The following is a 15,170-nucleotide window of genomic DNA, read 5'->3' on the forward strand; positions in this document are numbered from 1 at the left end:
GCTGTGGCTTCTGTGGCCACTGAAAAAGCAGCAAAAACAGCACTAGCAACTACAAATAACAAAAGTTAGCTATTTATATTTTATTCTTAATTCTGAATTTCATATAATACTTGGTACATATTAAGTGTGACTCAGATTAGAAGCTTTAAAATGAATGAACATGACTAAGTTAGGCCCATTAATTTCTGTGGGTCTACTTTGAGTCAAATGTAGCTGAATGCTACCCACTGAAATTATGCGTATGTTTATCCAACTGTTTACTTTGCTGTATTTTGATCTATTTGATATTTGTAATTATTTGTTTTTCAAATATCGTTCTGCATTTTGATTACTGTAATGCTTATTGTGAGATGCTTTAGACATTGGTAATCGTAGAAAAACAACATATAAATAAACTACACCAGCTGTCTGAAAGATTCCCTTTCACCACATGAACATGACCAAACTCTATACTCCTGGAAACCCTCACCAACATTTCAGGTTGGTGGTTAGAGAAAGCATATTTTCAGCCGTGGTGTCTCTAATTTTGAATGCCCTGCCCAGAAAAAGCTTGCCTGGAAGCCCATTCTGATTTCTTCGTGATGCCAGCAAATATATTTTTTAATTTGTCCAGGCATTCTAGCATATTCAACAACTAGTTTAAGGCTTCTTTAATGGTTCAGTGGTGCCAAGAATAGTCATAGTACAATTTCTGTAATTTTATATTATTTTACTTCTTGACTGTTAATGTATTGTTTTGTACTTTCAACTGTATGCCACCTTGAGAATTAATATACAACAGTAGCTCACAAATCTTCTTTAAAAATAAAATGCAACTATTTATAATTGCTTCTGAATTTACAGTGCTTCTGAATACTAATTGCTGGAAATGAAATGATGGGAGAGTGTTATTGTGCTTGAATCCAGCTTGCTAGTTTCCCACAAGCATCTGGTTGGCCATTGTGAGAAGAGGATGCTGGTCTAGGTGGTCAACTGGCCTAATCTAGGAGCCCTTATATTCTTACATTAGTTTAAAATTAATGAATCAATAATTCATTAAAATAATTCAAGGCAATTCCAATATTTACAGTGGACGCTCAGGTTGCGAACGTGATCCATGCAGGATGCACATTCGCAACCCGCAGTGTTCGCAACCCGCAGCGGCGCATCTGTGCACGAGCGGGTTGCGATTTGGAGCTTCTGTGCGTGCACAAAGTGCGATTTAGCGCTTCTGCACATGCGTGACCGCTGAAACCCGGAAGTAACCCGTTCTGGTACTTCCGCGTTTCGGCGGGTCCGTAACCCAAAAAAACACAACCTGAAACGTCTGTAACCCGAGGTATGACTGCATATCCTTTGAAGAGGAAAGCTTAATTATACAAATTTAATTCTTATCCTTATTATAGAGAGAAGTGCTGCAAGTCCTTTTTCAAAAGCATTTCTGACATTCTGATCAAGTTGCCTCTGGCTGACCAGAAAATAACGTGGATTAGCTGAACACCATCCAAGGGAATGGTGGTAATTTACTAGAACTTGCCATGCTTATATGCCTCCTGAAGTGAACAGCACTGCAGTATTGCAGTTAGAGCCAGGCTACAATGGAAGCATCTGAAAGTACCCTCAGGTAATGCCACATCAATCCTAATTATAGTCTAAAATCATTTATCTAAAGGCCAGGAATATCCTGAAGAATGACAATTTCAAGTTTTACATACGTTCTGTTGAAGCCTTCTTCCAACAGTCAAGTTATGCATTGCTTTATAAGACCAAAATCACTCAGTATTTCAACTGTATGTCAGCAAATTACATCTGTATTGCCACAGGTTCCCTAGCCCTGGTTTATCCATACTGATTTATGACAGAACCTGAACCAAAGACGTTGAAGTTCATATTTCGGTAAATCTTCTGGGGAAAGTACTTCTATAATAATGAAGTAGTCACAAAGTGCTTTTTTTCACAGCCTGTCAATGTTCCTGCTGTTGGGACCCACCTATCTCAAGAGACAATGGAAGGTACTTCCAGAGGTAAAGTCAAACTGCTGCAGTAACAGCACCGAAGTGACCTCCCTGGGGAGGAAGGCCGGGCAGTGTGTATGGAGGCTCTGGGCTGTCCAGACAAGAAGACACCCCCTTGGCCTTGCTGATGTACTCTAAAGGAAAACAGAGCAATATATTTGACACCAGCTTGGATGTAGGAGTTGCCAGAAGGAGGCTTACAAGGGACCATCCAACCGTCTTAGGGACTCCACTCTGGATAGTGCAGGGCTTACTCCTTAGCCTTTCCTTCTCCCGAAGATATCCCACAAGGCAGCAGAGGTTTCGGATTAGAGTTTTCCTTCTCCTAGATGGGCTACCTTCACATGTTGACGAGTCCCATTTGCTCATGCCTATATACATACGTTCCTGTAAAGGTGCTTAAACCTCACAGGTGGCAGTGTCAAAAATGAACTGGAAAAGACAGGATCTTTGTTTCCTTGGAACAGCTCCACAACAATATGGCAAGTCAAAATAGTTCTGCAGTTGTCCTACCAGCTGTGTGGGCTGGCAAGGAACCAAGGCTGAAGCCCGTGCTGCTTGTTGCTTTCAGGGACTGAGTACATTGCGTTAGTATTTCTAACCCACAAAATAAGAATCTCACAAATGTTCCAACAAATGCCTTTGTTGTATTTGATTTGGAATATACATAGGAAAGAGGACATTCTCAGCAAACCTTAGAGATTAAATCAGAGTATTTTTTAAAGTAATGATCATGTCTAAATCCCCTGCCATTTGTTAAAGGAGTGTAAAGCAAATGCAATAGTATTATGAGAGAAATTTCAAACATTCCTGAACCATTTATAAGACTGACATTAAGGGATCACCTAAAGTATGAATTCTGCATACTGGTATACAAATGTATCTGTTAACTGCTTAAGAATAGCATGCCTACCTTGTCTGCTATACTCATCTGACTCCCGGTGGACCAAGTCTTTTACCCGGTTTCCATACAGCAATCTGGAGGAATCATGATCAAAAGCTTTCAAAGTTTCACTTGAGCTGTAGGACTTCTGTGTAGGAACTCTGCACTCATCGTTTTCTGTTGAAGAATTTGTGTAACGCCGTTCCTTGTCTCTTCTGCCCTTTGTCAGGGAGCAATAAGGTCTGCGTTCTTTCACATCCATGCTTCATTCCTTCTGTATGCACATCAGGCCAGATTACTTGAAATTCTGATCTACATTCAATTTAAGTCCACCTGTAAAGGGATTAAACAGATAATATATAATTTATATATTTGTATAATCAGGTATGTAAGTAACAGGAGCAAAACTATTAATCAAACTACATAAAGCTGACTTTTAGCTGTAACTGAACTGTGTTTGAGAGAGACCAACAAAAGGTAATTATTTAACAGGATGACTGACATCTTAGCTGAGAGATCTTGGCCAATAAAGAAAATTACAGCATGAAACCCACAATCCTAAACTAGGGAGTTATTCCCACTGAATAAGTACAACTTGTTTCCAAGTAAACACACATAGGTTTGTATTATCTGGGTATAATCTACCACAAATTGCTGATATGCTCTCTTAATGCCAACAAGCGAATACATCAGGGGTGGGAAATGTTTTCTGGCCAGAACACTAGAACCTTATCTTCACCACCCCTTGCAGGCCAAAGTTGGCAGGTGGGTGGCAATGCCCACCTGTCAATCGCCTGGCATCACAGTGATTTGTTGCAACTTTGAAAGGGAGCAGAGCACTTTCAAACAGCCCTTTGTAAACTTCTTCATGCAAGGAAGATTGTGTTTGAGAGCCTTGAGCAAGGTGTGCACCCAGTACCCAACATCTGATAGGGGGATCTCACCCAAAAAAACAATGAGGGGGCTGAAAGTGCCCTGGACCCTAGGAGCTGGCACCTATGCACAGAAACATATATGATGAATATAACAGAGAAATCAATTATGTGAATTTTCACTCAACAGGTAGAAAGCAATTTCTATGACACAATAATAATTTATTGTAGATTTTAAAATTTATGAAATGGGTTTTGCACAAATGACTGTGCCACTATTTTGCCTTGAGGCATAAAGAAACCTCTGAGAACTTAAATACCTGATGGTAGCTCATGAACAGGGCTGCTATTTCTTGTAGTAACATGCCATTTCTCCCACCCACCTTTTGTCTTCAGGAGGCAGAACCTAATAATATCTTTTTCCTCAGTGCTCCTTTCAGTATTAGATATTTGAAATATGCCACTTAATTAAAATACAAAGCTTGAGCAATGGAATGTGCCAGTTCCTATGCAAAAGAATATAACACTGAAATACAGAATTCATCACTACGCAATATCAAGCTGTGCTTCTTTCCTGTCCAACAAAAGAAATCTAAAATTCCTTTCTTTCTGCTCACTTATTGCCTTCAGAGCATTTTGTTTCAAACAAATTAATCAGTCATCTCCCTTAAACTGATTTGGAGCATTTATTTAATTTGCAATCATATTGTGATTCAGAATTCTAAGAGGAACAGGTCTTTCATCATCTTGTCTTATCAAAACTATTCTAGAGGGCTGAAATGCTTTCCTGTATGAATCTCAGGTTTTATATATGAAATACATATTGTGAATACCGAAATCACCCTTCTAAGAATTTTGTTACACAAAAATAATTTTGTTACATTTCAAAACTAGTAAGAAGCAGCATTTTCTCTTCATGTCGGAAGGTGTAGACCTCTTGCCCGCATTTCAATTCCTACGTATTAATACAAAAGTATTTCCAGTGCTTATCAGTGTACTACTCTGATAGAACATGTATGATATTTCTTTTTATCGAAAATGTGCACTGCTCCAGAAGGAATTGCACTGATACCAGGGGATGAAAAGCCTGCCAACACCAATATCTTTAATACAACTTCTATATTATTCCCATATTTTCGCCATCAGTGTCCATGTTTGTCCTGAATTTAATTGTTGAAAGTGGTCATCCTTCTCTGAGAAACAAGAAGGAAAATTTAAAAACGATGGGAATTGGTGAAGGATTTAGAAAAGGTATTGAGGCTATTTATCAAGAGCAAAAAGCCAAACTTATAATAAACAATAATATATCGGAGGCCTTTGATATTGCGAAAGGGACTAGGCAAGGCTGTCCCTTATCTCCTTTGTTATTTATAACAGTGTTGGAAGTGTTTAGTAAAAAGGTTAAGGGAAACACCGGAGGTTAAAGGAATTAAGGCAGGAAGTAAGGAATTCAAAATAAAAGCATTTGCAGATGATTTGATACTAACATTGGAAGATCCTAAGAACAGTTTACTAGAAGCCCTACAGAAACTAGAAGAATTTGGAAAAAAGTGGCAGGTTTCAAGCTCAACAGGAATAAGACTAAAATGATAACAAAAAATATAACCAAGGAAGATATAGTAGAGTTAGAACAAAGGACGGGAATTATGGTTGCTAAGAAGGTAAAATATCTAAAATATTTTTTTGCTGTGGATCACAGCAAAAAATATAAATCTATACAAAGATAATTACGAGGTTACTTGGAAGGGTATCAAGAAAGATTTAGAAATCTGGGAGAGATTGAAACTTTCCTTCTTAGGGAGGATATTGGTTATTAAAATGAATGTCCTGCCCAGAATGTTATTTTTGTTTCAAACTATACCAGTAATGAAAGGACTAAAACAGTGTAAAGATTGGCAAAGGATCTTAGCGAGATTTATCTGGCAGGGAAAAAGACCACGAATAAAAATGAAAATACTGGTAGATAAAAAAGAAAGAGGGGGTTTTTCTTTACCAGATTTGAGTTTATATTACGAAGCGGCTTGCTTAACGTGGGTGAGAGATTGGATAAAGCTAGAGAATACTGATATCTTGGATTTAGAGGGCTTTGATAACAGGTACGGGTGGCACTCGTACCTGTGGTACGAAAAGGTGAAAGTTCATAGAGGCTTCCTAAATCATATAATTAGAGGACCATTATTTCAAGTATGGGAAAGAAATAAGAACCTGCTGGAAAAGAAAACCCCATGGTGGATCTCGCCAATAGATGTCTTAACTGTCAAAAAAACTAACATGGAGGGGGAAAAAGCTACCTATGAAGAACTTATCAATAAAACTGATCAGGGCATAAAACTCAAGCCCTATGAGGAGGTAAAGAATGTACTCACGGGGTGGCTGCAATATCATCAAGTGAATGATCTGTTAAAAGATGATAAAAAGAAACTGGGATTTGAAGATAAAAAATCTAAATTTAATGTGGAAGTCATAGAAGGTAAAAACAAAATATTATCTAGGATGTATGACCTCTTACTAGATTGGTATACAAAAGATGAAGAGGTGAAGGAGGCCATGATAAAATGGGCCATAGATATTGGTTACAACATTGACTTTGTAAAGTGGCAAGAACTGTGGAGTGTAAATATGAAATTCACGGCGTGTATGGCACTAAGGGAGAACCTCTGGAAGATGATTTATAGGTGGTATCTCACACCAGTGAAGTTAGCTAAGATTTATAAACTGAAGATTAAGAAATGCTGGAAATGTGGAGAGGGGGATGGTGAGTTCTATCATATGTGGTGGACATGCAGAAAAGTAAAAGGCTTTTGGGAACTGATTTACAATGAACTTAAAAAAAATTTTAAGTATACTTTTCCCAAAAAGCCTGAAGCTTTCCTGCTAGGAATAGTTGGCAAGGAAATCAAAAAAGAGGATAAAAATCTGTTTCTATATGCCACAACGGCCGCTAGAACTATGTTAGCCCAAAGCTGGAAAATGGAATTGATACCTACTATAAATGACTGGCAGACCAAGATGATAAATTATGCTGAACTAGCTAGAATAACAAGAAGACTAAGAGGCCAGGATGACCAGAAGTTTCATGAAAATTGGAACAAATATCTGACGTATATAAGAGATAAGTATAGAACTTCGATGACTCTGGCAGGATTAGAACAACTCTAACAGTGTTTGGCAAATATAGAAAGGAGATAAAACACGTAACTTCAGAAATTATCTGATACTTACCAACGAAGTGAAGGGAAGTCTGAGGCTCGGCGGAGCCCAAAATAACTGTGTATTATATATATGATTCTTGTAACAGCTATGTTATATGTAACTTATGTAATCTAGACTGTATATATGTATAATTAATGGAAAACCAATAAAAATTTATATGCAAAAAAAAGAGAAACAAGGTTTGTATTCCTGCTCCTTCCATCCATTATTATTTCAGCATCCCAGCTCAGCTAGCTCGGTTTCCAATAAGCTTCCTTCCTCATCAAAGCTCACTGCTGCTTCTAAATGCATCCATTCTAGGCTCTTTTCCCTTGCCATCCATTTTTACAGTGCTACCCATATTGTGATCTTGCAGTAGGAAACTGAAGGTATGAAACCATACCTTTAAAAATCCTTTTAAAGGAGATATGTGGGGGCTACAATCAATAGAATCATTTCAGACCATTACACGTTTTCACTTCTCAGATATCTTCCTTTCCCCTACAAAACAATATAGGGGATGATGAGAGTAGTGGGTGGCATCTGGGAATTTTCCTTCCCAAACAAATAAGAAGGTGCCTGGAGCCCCCACCCATCCTGTTTCATATGGTTTAAATTAGAAGCTGATTATGTTCCTAGTATTGCTTAACATGTCTAATTTTTTTTGGGGGGGGGGAGGCAAGTGTGTGACAGACAGAAGGACAAAAAGCAAATCATGTATAAAGGTAAAGGTAAAGGGACCCCTGACCGTTAGGCCCAGTCATGGACGGCTCTGGGGTTGTGCGCTCATCTTGCTCTATAGGCTGAGGGAGCTGGCGTTTGTCCGCAGACAGCTTCTGGGTCATGTGGCCAGCATGACTAAGCCACTTCTGTTGAACCAGAGCAGTGCACGGAAATGCCGTTTACCTTCCTGCCGGAGCAGTACCTATTTATCTACTTGCACTTTGGCGTGTTTTCGAACTGCTAGGTGGGCAGGAGCTGGGACTGAAAAATGGGAGCTCACCCCGTCGTGGGGATCTGAAACGTTGACCTTCTGATCGGCAAGCCCTAGGCTCAGTGGTTTAGACCACAGCGCCACCGCGTCCCTAAATCATGTACCTCGGGTATCTCGGGTTACAGGCGCTTCAGGTTACAGACTCCGCTAACCCAGAAATAGTACCTCAGGTTAAGAACTTTGCTTCAGGATGAGAACAGAAATTGTGCTCCGGCGGCAGGGCGGCAGTGGGAATGGACCTCCAGAACGAATTAAGTTCTTAACCCGAGGTACCGCTGTATACCTGTATGTAAATTAAGAATTCACAGAATTACTCTGTAGAAAATTTGCCCCTGGAAAAGAAAACCAACCGAGTGCTTTTCCATGTGGAAAGACAAACATCCAATATATATTTAGAAAGGCAGGCAGTCTGATAGTAAAAAGCTTTCTGCAGTGTACTACGGTACAAACACTCCTCTAGAAAGCTGCAAAAGAGGAGTTGAACTACAAAGCATGAATTTCTGCTAAATTTAGAAGGGTATTTAACGTTGAAACTTAGAGATTGTCAATCAGCAAAGGAGGTCAAGAAAAATAAAATGTGCTTCTGGCGTTTTAGTGTGGAGTTTCTTGAAACTGTTGGCTTTAAAAAAATACTTTCAATACCACAATGCTGTCTCATTATTGCATGACATTTTCACCTTGTCATACTATGAACTTCTTCAAATTGAAGGCCCTTTTTCTCCGATCAAGAAATCAAAGTAGCTTCTCTACAGAGCAAACCAATGACAAATAACATGCAGCTTTTAGAACTGAGGTTATAACTTTATGATCATTTTTTATGCCAAAAAGTACCTGAAAGGTAAGTGAATTTAAGTGCCAACAAACTTTGGTCAAACTTTAGTATGTTTTCATTTTCTTTCTTATCTCTATCATGAGGAGCATGTTCTAATGGGAGTTACCAAAATGCTTTGGCTATCTTCATAAGATAAGTGAAACTCCCCAACAAAATTGCATAACTAACGATTTCAACAATTTAAATCATTTTTTAAAAACATGACAACATTAAAATACTTCATTACAGATTTTTCCTATCTATTGCTCTCACATGCAAAGAAGTGTAAAGATTACTAAACAGGTTCTACACAATTAATGAAATAACAGCACAACATAAATTGTTTGGTAGTTATTGTCATTGATCTTTGTAGTTTTAACTGTATTTTGAAACAATGCATGATGTTTCTTTTTATATTGTAAGCCATCTAGGAAATATTATTGATAGGTATTATTGATAGCTCTTGATAGGAACTCAGTTCCGGCACCTCTCTGGTGGGTGCCATTGCCAGTATGAGAGAACAAGGGAGGTGTTTGTGGAAAGTTCCGGCACCTCTTTTTATAGAAAAATAGCAGTGATTAAAATAGCCAGGTGAATGATGCTCTATGAAATGCTTAATTCAGAATAATATTTCCGAAGATTAAATGTTTCCTCTATAGTCATGACCTGAGGGGACCATTTCATACACATGAATACTGTGTCAGAGGATGTTTCTCCAGCATTTTTTAAATTCTTTTTTTAACACACACACACACACACAAAGACACACACAGCTATCTTTATATCAACTGTGGGAACTTCTATATCTAGCTGGGAACTATACATGCTTAGGAGCAGGCTTCTGCACATATATCTGGAACTGCAATCACAGTGACAGAACAAGAAGATGAGACTGCACATGTGGTGTCATTTCAGAGATTAAAATTCCATGCATATTCAATTTACAATGCATAATAAAAAAAGTAATGGGCCATAATGGGCCAAAATGGGTCAATAACTGAAAATGTGTTTTGTTTTTTTAAAAAAATAGATAATAAAATGATGTTTATTTCTTTATACTTTTATGTCACACGTTTCTTCCATCATGGAACGCAAAGTGGTGTATGTGTGGTTCCCATCGGGCCTCCTACCTAGACACTGACCAGCTATGGACCTGCTCAGGAGTGAGAATATGTAAATATACAGGAATATGTAAGTATTCAACCACTGGACTTTCGCCACCCAAAATATTGAAAGATACCGGTACTTAAAACTTCCATTATACTAAATTAGGACAAAATCTGATTGCTCTGCTCCTAACCCCAAGCACAACCAAGCTTTAAAAGGTAAGGTAACTCCAGTAATTGTATTAATGGTTAAGTACAAAGTTTCAGATCTCTTTAGAAACCTCAGTCAATTTTTTTATCTACAGCTCTATTTACTGATATAGAGTTTGCCTATAATTAAAGTATATTAGAGGTAAGAAAAGGAGATGAAAATAGTGGATTTAATGGTTGGCTGTCAAAGAGGGGAAAATAACAATACTGTACTATATTGGTTCCACAGAGCTGCAAACATATATTATTATAACATGTATTTGAATTGTTGCTATGTAGATTAGGCTTTGGGGTCATGTTACAGAGTGTTAACTGCAATATCCAGCTAAGTTTTTAGCATGCCTGCAGGCCTTTTAAACTTCTATGGAAAATTACAGCATTCACTTCAGAACAGTAGTTTCACCCATCAAGTTCCCTTAAGGATTAATATGGTTTGGCAACATGATGCCAGTTCCAGCTAATGCATATAATGCCCTCATCATCCTTCACATGCTTTGTATGTCCTCTGTAGGTTGTGTAGTTTTAAGAGAAAACATTTGGTTTAGATTTTTTTTATTTTAAAAAAACCCAGCTAAATTTTGAAGGCAATAGCTAACAATACTGTATGGACATTCTGCCTTAAAAAAACACAGCCACACACAGAGAGAAAAGTAAAATCTACAGTAAATCACAATTACAAATTCAAAATTGATGTTAATAACCATGCATCATATGGATAAAATCAGCAGTGATTATAGCAATAGTTCACAAACTGGAGTAGGTTTCACAAGGGAAATTGGAGCAGAATGGACAACTGGCAGGTGGGATCTAAAATCTTTTGTAACGAAGAATCAGCAATTAGCATATCCTTTAATATATGATGTTGCTGACTTGTAAGAGTACCAAACCAGCACCTCTTTCCAAGCACTTATATAGGATGCTATTATCTCCTTCATATGTTCTGTTCACTAACAGTGGCTGAGATCAGTTTGATATCTCTCTCGTCTTCCAAAAACATCTCGTTTCTAGAACTTTTCACTCCGTCCTAGGTTTACAAAAGCCTTAATTCCTTAAATATCTCTCAGCACCCCCTTTCATTATTTCAGTTTGTCTAATGACAAGGATTAATGCTACATAGATAAACCATCCATTTTCCTTTTACATTTTGATAGGGAAAACTAGGAAGAAAAAAGAAGGAACAGAAGTCATGAATGAATGAATGAATCTTTATTTGTGTCAGCCGTCAGCCATCAGCCATAGCAATAAAACAACAATACGATATACAGTGGACCCTTGGTGTTATGTATTGAAATTCTCACCCTGGCCACCAGGAGTATCATGTATATAGTTTTCACTCAGGTCCACGCCAGTTACTTTAGGCAGGAAACCCTGGATTGTTGTTGCTACAATGTTGATAGCTGACTGCCTATAAAAGCAGGCCGGCTGAGCTGTTTGCTGTTCAGTTCTGTTCCAGCTTACAAATAAAGAGCTGCTTTGGAGAAATCGCTGTGTCGTCTGCTATGTCTACCCACTATCTAACACTCGGGTTACGTTACCTTCGGGTAACATAATCCTCGGGTTGTGAACGCGGCAATCCTGTTTTGCCGTGCACGCATGCACAGAAGCGCTCAATTGCGCTGCACACGTGCACAGAAGGGCACCTCCGGTTACGAAGTTTTCAGGATGCGGCCGGGCCTGCAGAACGGATCCCGTTCATAACCGGAGGTACCACTGTCAAAGAATAGAAATAAAAACTCAATTATATAAAATACATTTTAGGGTTTTGAATTATTTCCCCCCCCCCCGGCCACAGCTATGAACGTATTACATTGCTAGTGTTTAAACTTCAGGTGTTCTCTAGTTATCTTTTAAACAAAAAAACAAAAAGAGAGATTAAAATCAAAATAAACACATAAACAACAAAATATTGGTTGGTCGGAGCAATAATTTAAAACAAAAAACCACTGTATAAGATCACTTTTCCAAAACTGAGAGGGCAGGTGATCTCAACACCGGATAATCCTTTTAATCAAACTCCCTATTAAAAAGTGAATGTAATGTAAACACATCACAAGGCAACTTGCTTATTTCAGGCTGTTCTGCTCATGGAATTTCTTTGCTACTGCAGGAATGTGTTCTAAATATAGTGATAAATGTCATGTCTCTGCTCACTTGTGTAATAATGTATTAAGCCACTGATCAGTTCCAACATTCATTTTGAAATTGAAAAGCTTTTTCAAAAGCAACAGAAACAGATTCTGTAAATTTATACAGATAAATTACTGACAGATGAATATTGACAACTTCAAAATGTATTTGAGCAAATAATGAGCAAAATATATTGGAACAGAACTTTGTGGTGTGTATTTATGCTGCTCTGTTGCCAGTCTCTTCCTGCTTTATATAGAAAGAGATCTATAAAACTTTAAAGTGGTAAATTAAGTCATCAGAAGTCAAAATAGTCTTAGGAACAGAAGTATACAAGACAGTGCATTGTCTATTTTTAAAAGAAGACATAATATTGCATACTATTAGTCTTTTAAGCTTATTCTTTTGTGAATTTATTAATTATTAAGCAATAACCTCCTGGATATATATATACATATATATATATATATATATATATATATATATATATATATATATATTAACATTCTCTCAACAATAGACTATATTTTCACATATAAAAAAGTGCAAATAATAAACCAGTACAACTCTGCTAACATGAAAAGCTTAAATAAAAACTGGAGTTTTACATGGTGGCACGGGAATTAAGAACTGGCCAGTTCCACAAAAAAAGGACACAATTCACATAACTAATCATCCATAAAACCTATTACAAATAAACACAAGAAAAATTCAAAACACATAGAAGAGTGATGGAATTTCCACTTCAGTGACTGATAAAGTGAGATAAGTCAGAAATCAACTGAGCTGGAAAAATGATGCTCTGAAGAGGTGCTTAAGATGATCTGTAGCTATGGTCTACCATTAGTCAAACTGATGACTCTTAATACATGGATATTTCGGGTCATCATATCTAGAATCTTAAATATCAGAAGCCTGTCTTCATGTACAAAATAGCCAAGTATGATTCTGAAGCCGGTATTCTGAATAAAGAAGCCCTGTCACGAGACCAAAGCCAAAACTCTCTCCAAGCCATCAACAACCCCTATATTTTAAGATTAATCAAATACAAAATAGCACATGATCTGTTTTCTCTTATTTTCCAGTGCTGCAAAATGCACAGGTGGCTAGGGTGTAAAGCTGTTCACCAAATGGGCTTGATCTTTAACAAGTACTGTACTAAATTTCGCAGAAGGCTTGCTGGCACTCAGAATAGGTATCCCTTCTTCTCCTACCTCTCCCCCCACTTACCCTTTTGAGTCAGAGGAACAGAGGAAGTCAGCAGAGGGGACTCCACAGGAACTGATGGAACAAGATTCTTTGGGCCTTGGGCTACTAGTTTCATAATCCCCACTGAGAACTTTATTTACTGAAGGTATTTACATACACCTTCATATTCAGAATTTCTAAAGTGTGCATAAAAAAACATGCAGAAAACATACAGAAAAGAATAATTAATCATAAAAACAGAAATCTACCTTAAATTGTTTGCTGAAATAAGAAGCATTTGCCATGCACCTGACATTCAGCAAGGAGGGTGACGGTCTAAGTTAGTTTATATCTTTTCATTGGTTTATAACATTTCCTTCTTGAGGAAAATTATTCTAATGACATCAAATACCTATCCCTTGAGTTCAGTCAGGGAAAAAGGTAGGGTATAAATAACATCATCATCATCAGGTGCACTTGGCTCGTCTCAACTTTGTTTACCTTGAACAAAATTCAGTTTGCCTTGTAAGGAGGAGATAACTTAAACCACAATCCCACTACCACACTAAGCAAAACCTTGGTTTGGTTGCTACAACACACTGAGCTAAAGGAATGTAAATAAATTTGTAGAAATTTGTATCTATATTAAGAATTTATAGAAATCACATTTTTCTAAAAGAACAGTTTGCATGCAAGTTAATTTCAAAACATCAGCTGTCCTAGAAAATGTAGCTGTTGTTGGCATCTGTCTGTCTTGCAAGACAATGAAGTATGCCTCTGAGGGTGAGCGCATGCCTGGGCAGTGTGTATGGAGGTCCTGGGCTGCCCAGATGACAGGGCCCACCCACCCCGGCCAGCGTCGCTGATGCGGTCCAAAGGAAAGCAGAGAGCAATACGTTTGGCACCAGCTAGGCTGAGGGAGTTGCTGGAAGGAGGCAGACAAGACACCATCCAACTGTCTTAGAGACTCCACTCTGGATTTGTGTAGGGTCACTCCTTAGCCGTGACTTCTACTGAATATATCCTGCAGGCAACTGAGGTTTATGATCAGAGTCTTCCTTCTCCTAGATGGGCTGCCTTCCCAGGTTGATGAGCCCCATCTGCCCCTCACTTCCCTCTACAGCATGGGCAGAAACTGCCTTCTTGACCATTGGACTCACTATTGGTCTCGTCTGCTCAATCCACCAGAGCTTGTCTGTCATTTAGGGGAAGTCTCTAACTCATTGAGGGTTTGAGACCCATTGGTTACCTTCACTTGGATTAGTCAGCCAGTCAAATACGTTCAAGGTGAGGCTGCTGTCACATGCTGACAGCTTCTAGGAGCCACAGGTGAGAACTGAGTGCAGGGTGGGGACCAAAGGTGGACAGACTACCCCGAAAGAGCACAACATGTCTCCCACCCCAGGTACTACCCTTTCCTTAACACCCCATACACACGATAAAATGTTGTAAATTGAGTACTATCTGTTCAGTTCAGCACCTACAAATTCAAATACTAGATTTTCTTATCTTTTCTTTAAATAAACATTACATTTAATGAATATAGACATTACAAGTGCCATAAAAAATCTAAATTATCATAGATTTTCTTGTATTGCTTCAAAGCGATTTCACTTCAAAAGGGTACTTCAGAAAATTATGAAGCTGTTGAGAAAGCTTCTGTATGCAAACCAGTAACCATCAACAAACCATGCAAAACCACAGGGAGGGATGGTAAGCATCATAATCATTCACAAATATTCACCAACTTTTAGTGGTCTCCACCATTTGAAGGGTTATAATTTTGAGAATTA

The 15,170-nt window shown here is 38.1% G+C and overlaps 1 protein-coding gene across 38 annotated transcripts in view; it reads right to left on the reverse strand.

Annotated features, from left to right (window-relative positions):
• TENM3 (teneurin transmembrane protein 3) overlaps positions 1-15,170 on the reverse strand; it is a 1,278,808-nt gene that overhangs the window by 305,243 nt on the left and 958,395 nt on the right. For all 38 annotated transcript variants that reach the window (XM_083630968.1, XM_083630934.1, XM_083630945.1 and 35 more), the window contains one exon: positions 2,908-3,210. In XM_083630968.1, coding sequence (XP_083487094.1) covers positions 2,908-3,139 — 232 coding nt within the window. In that variant the 5' untranslated portion in view covers positions 3,140-3,210. The remainder of the gene's footprint in view (positions 1-2,907; positions 3,211-15,170) is intronic.

The sequence above is a fragment of the Podarcis filfolensis genome (genome assembly GCF_964270895.1).
Source record: "Podarcis filfolensis genome assembly, chromosome: 9".
Taxonomy (NCBI): Eukaryota; Metazoa; Chordata; class Lepidosauria; order Squamata; family Lacertidae; genus Podarcis; species Podarcis filfolensis.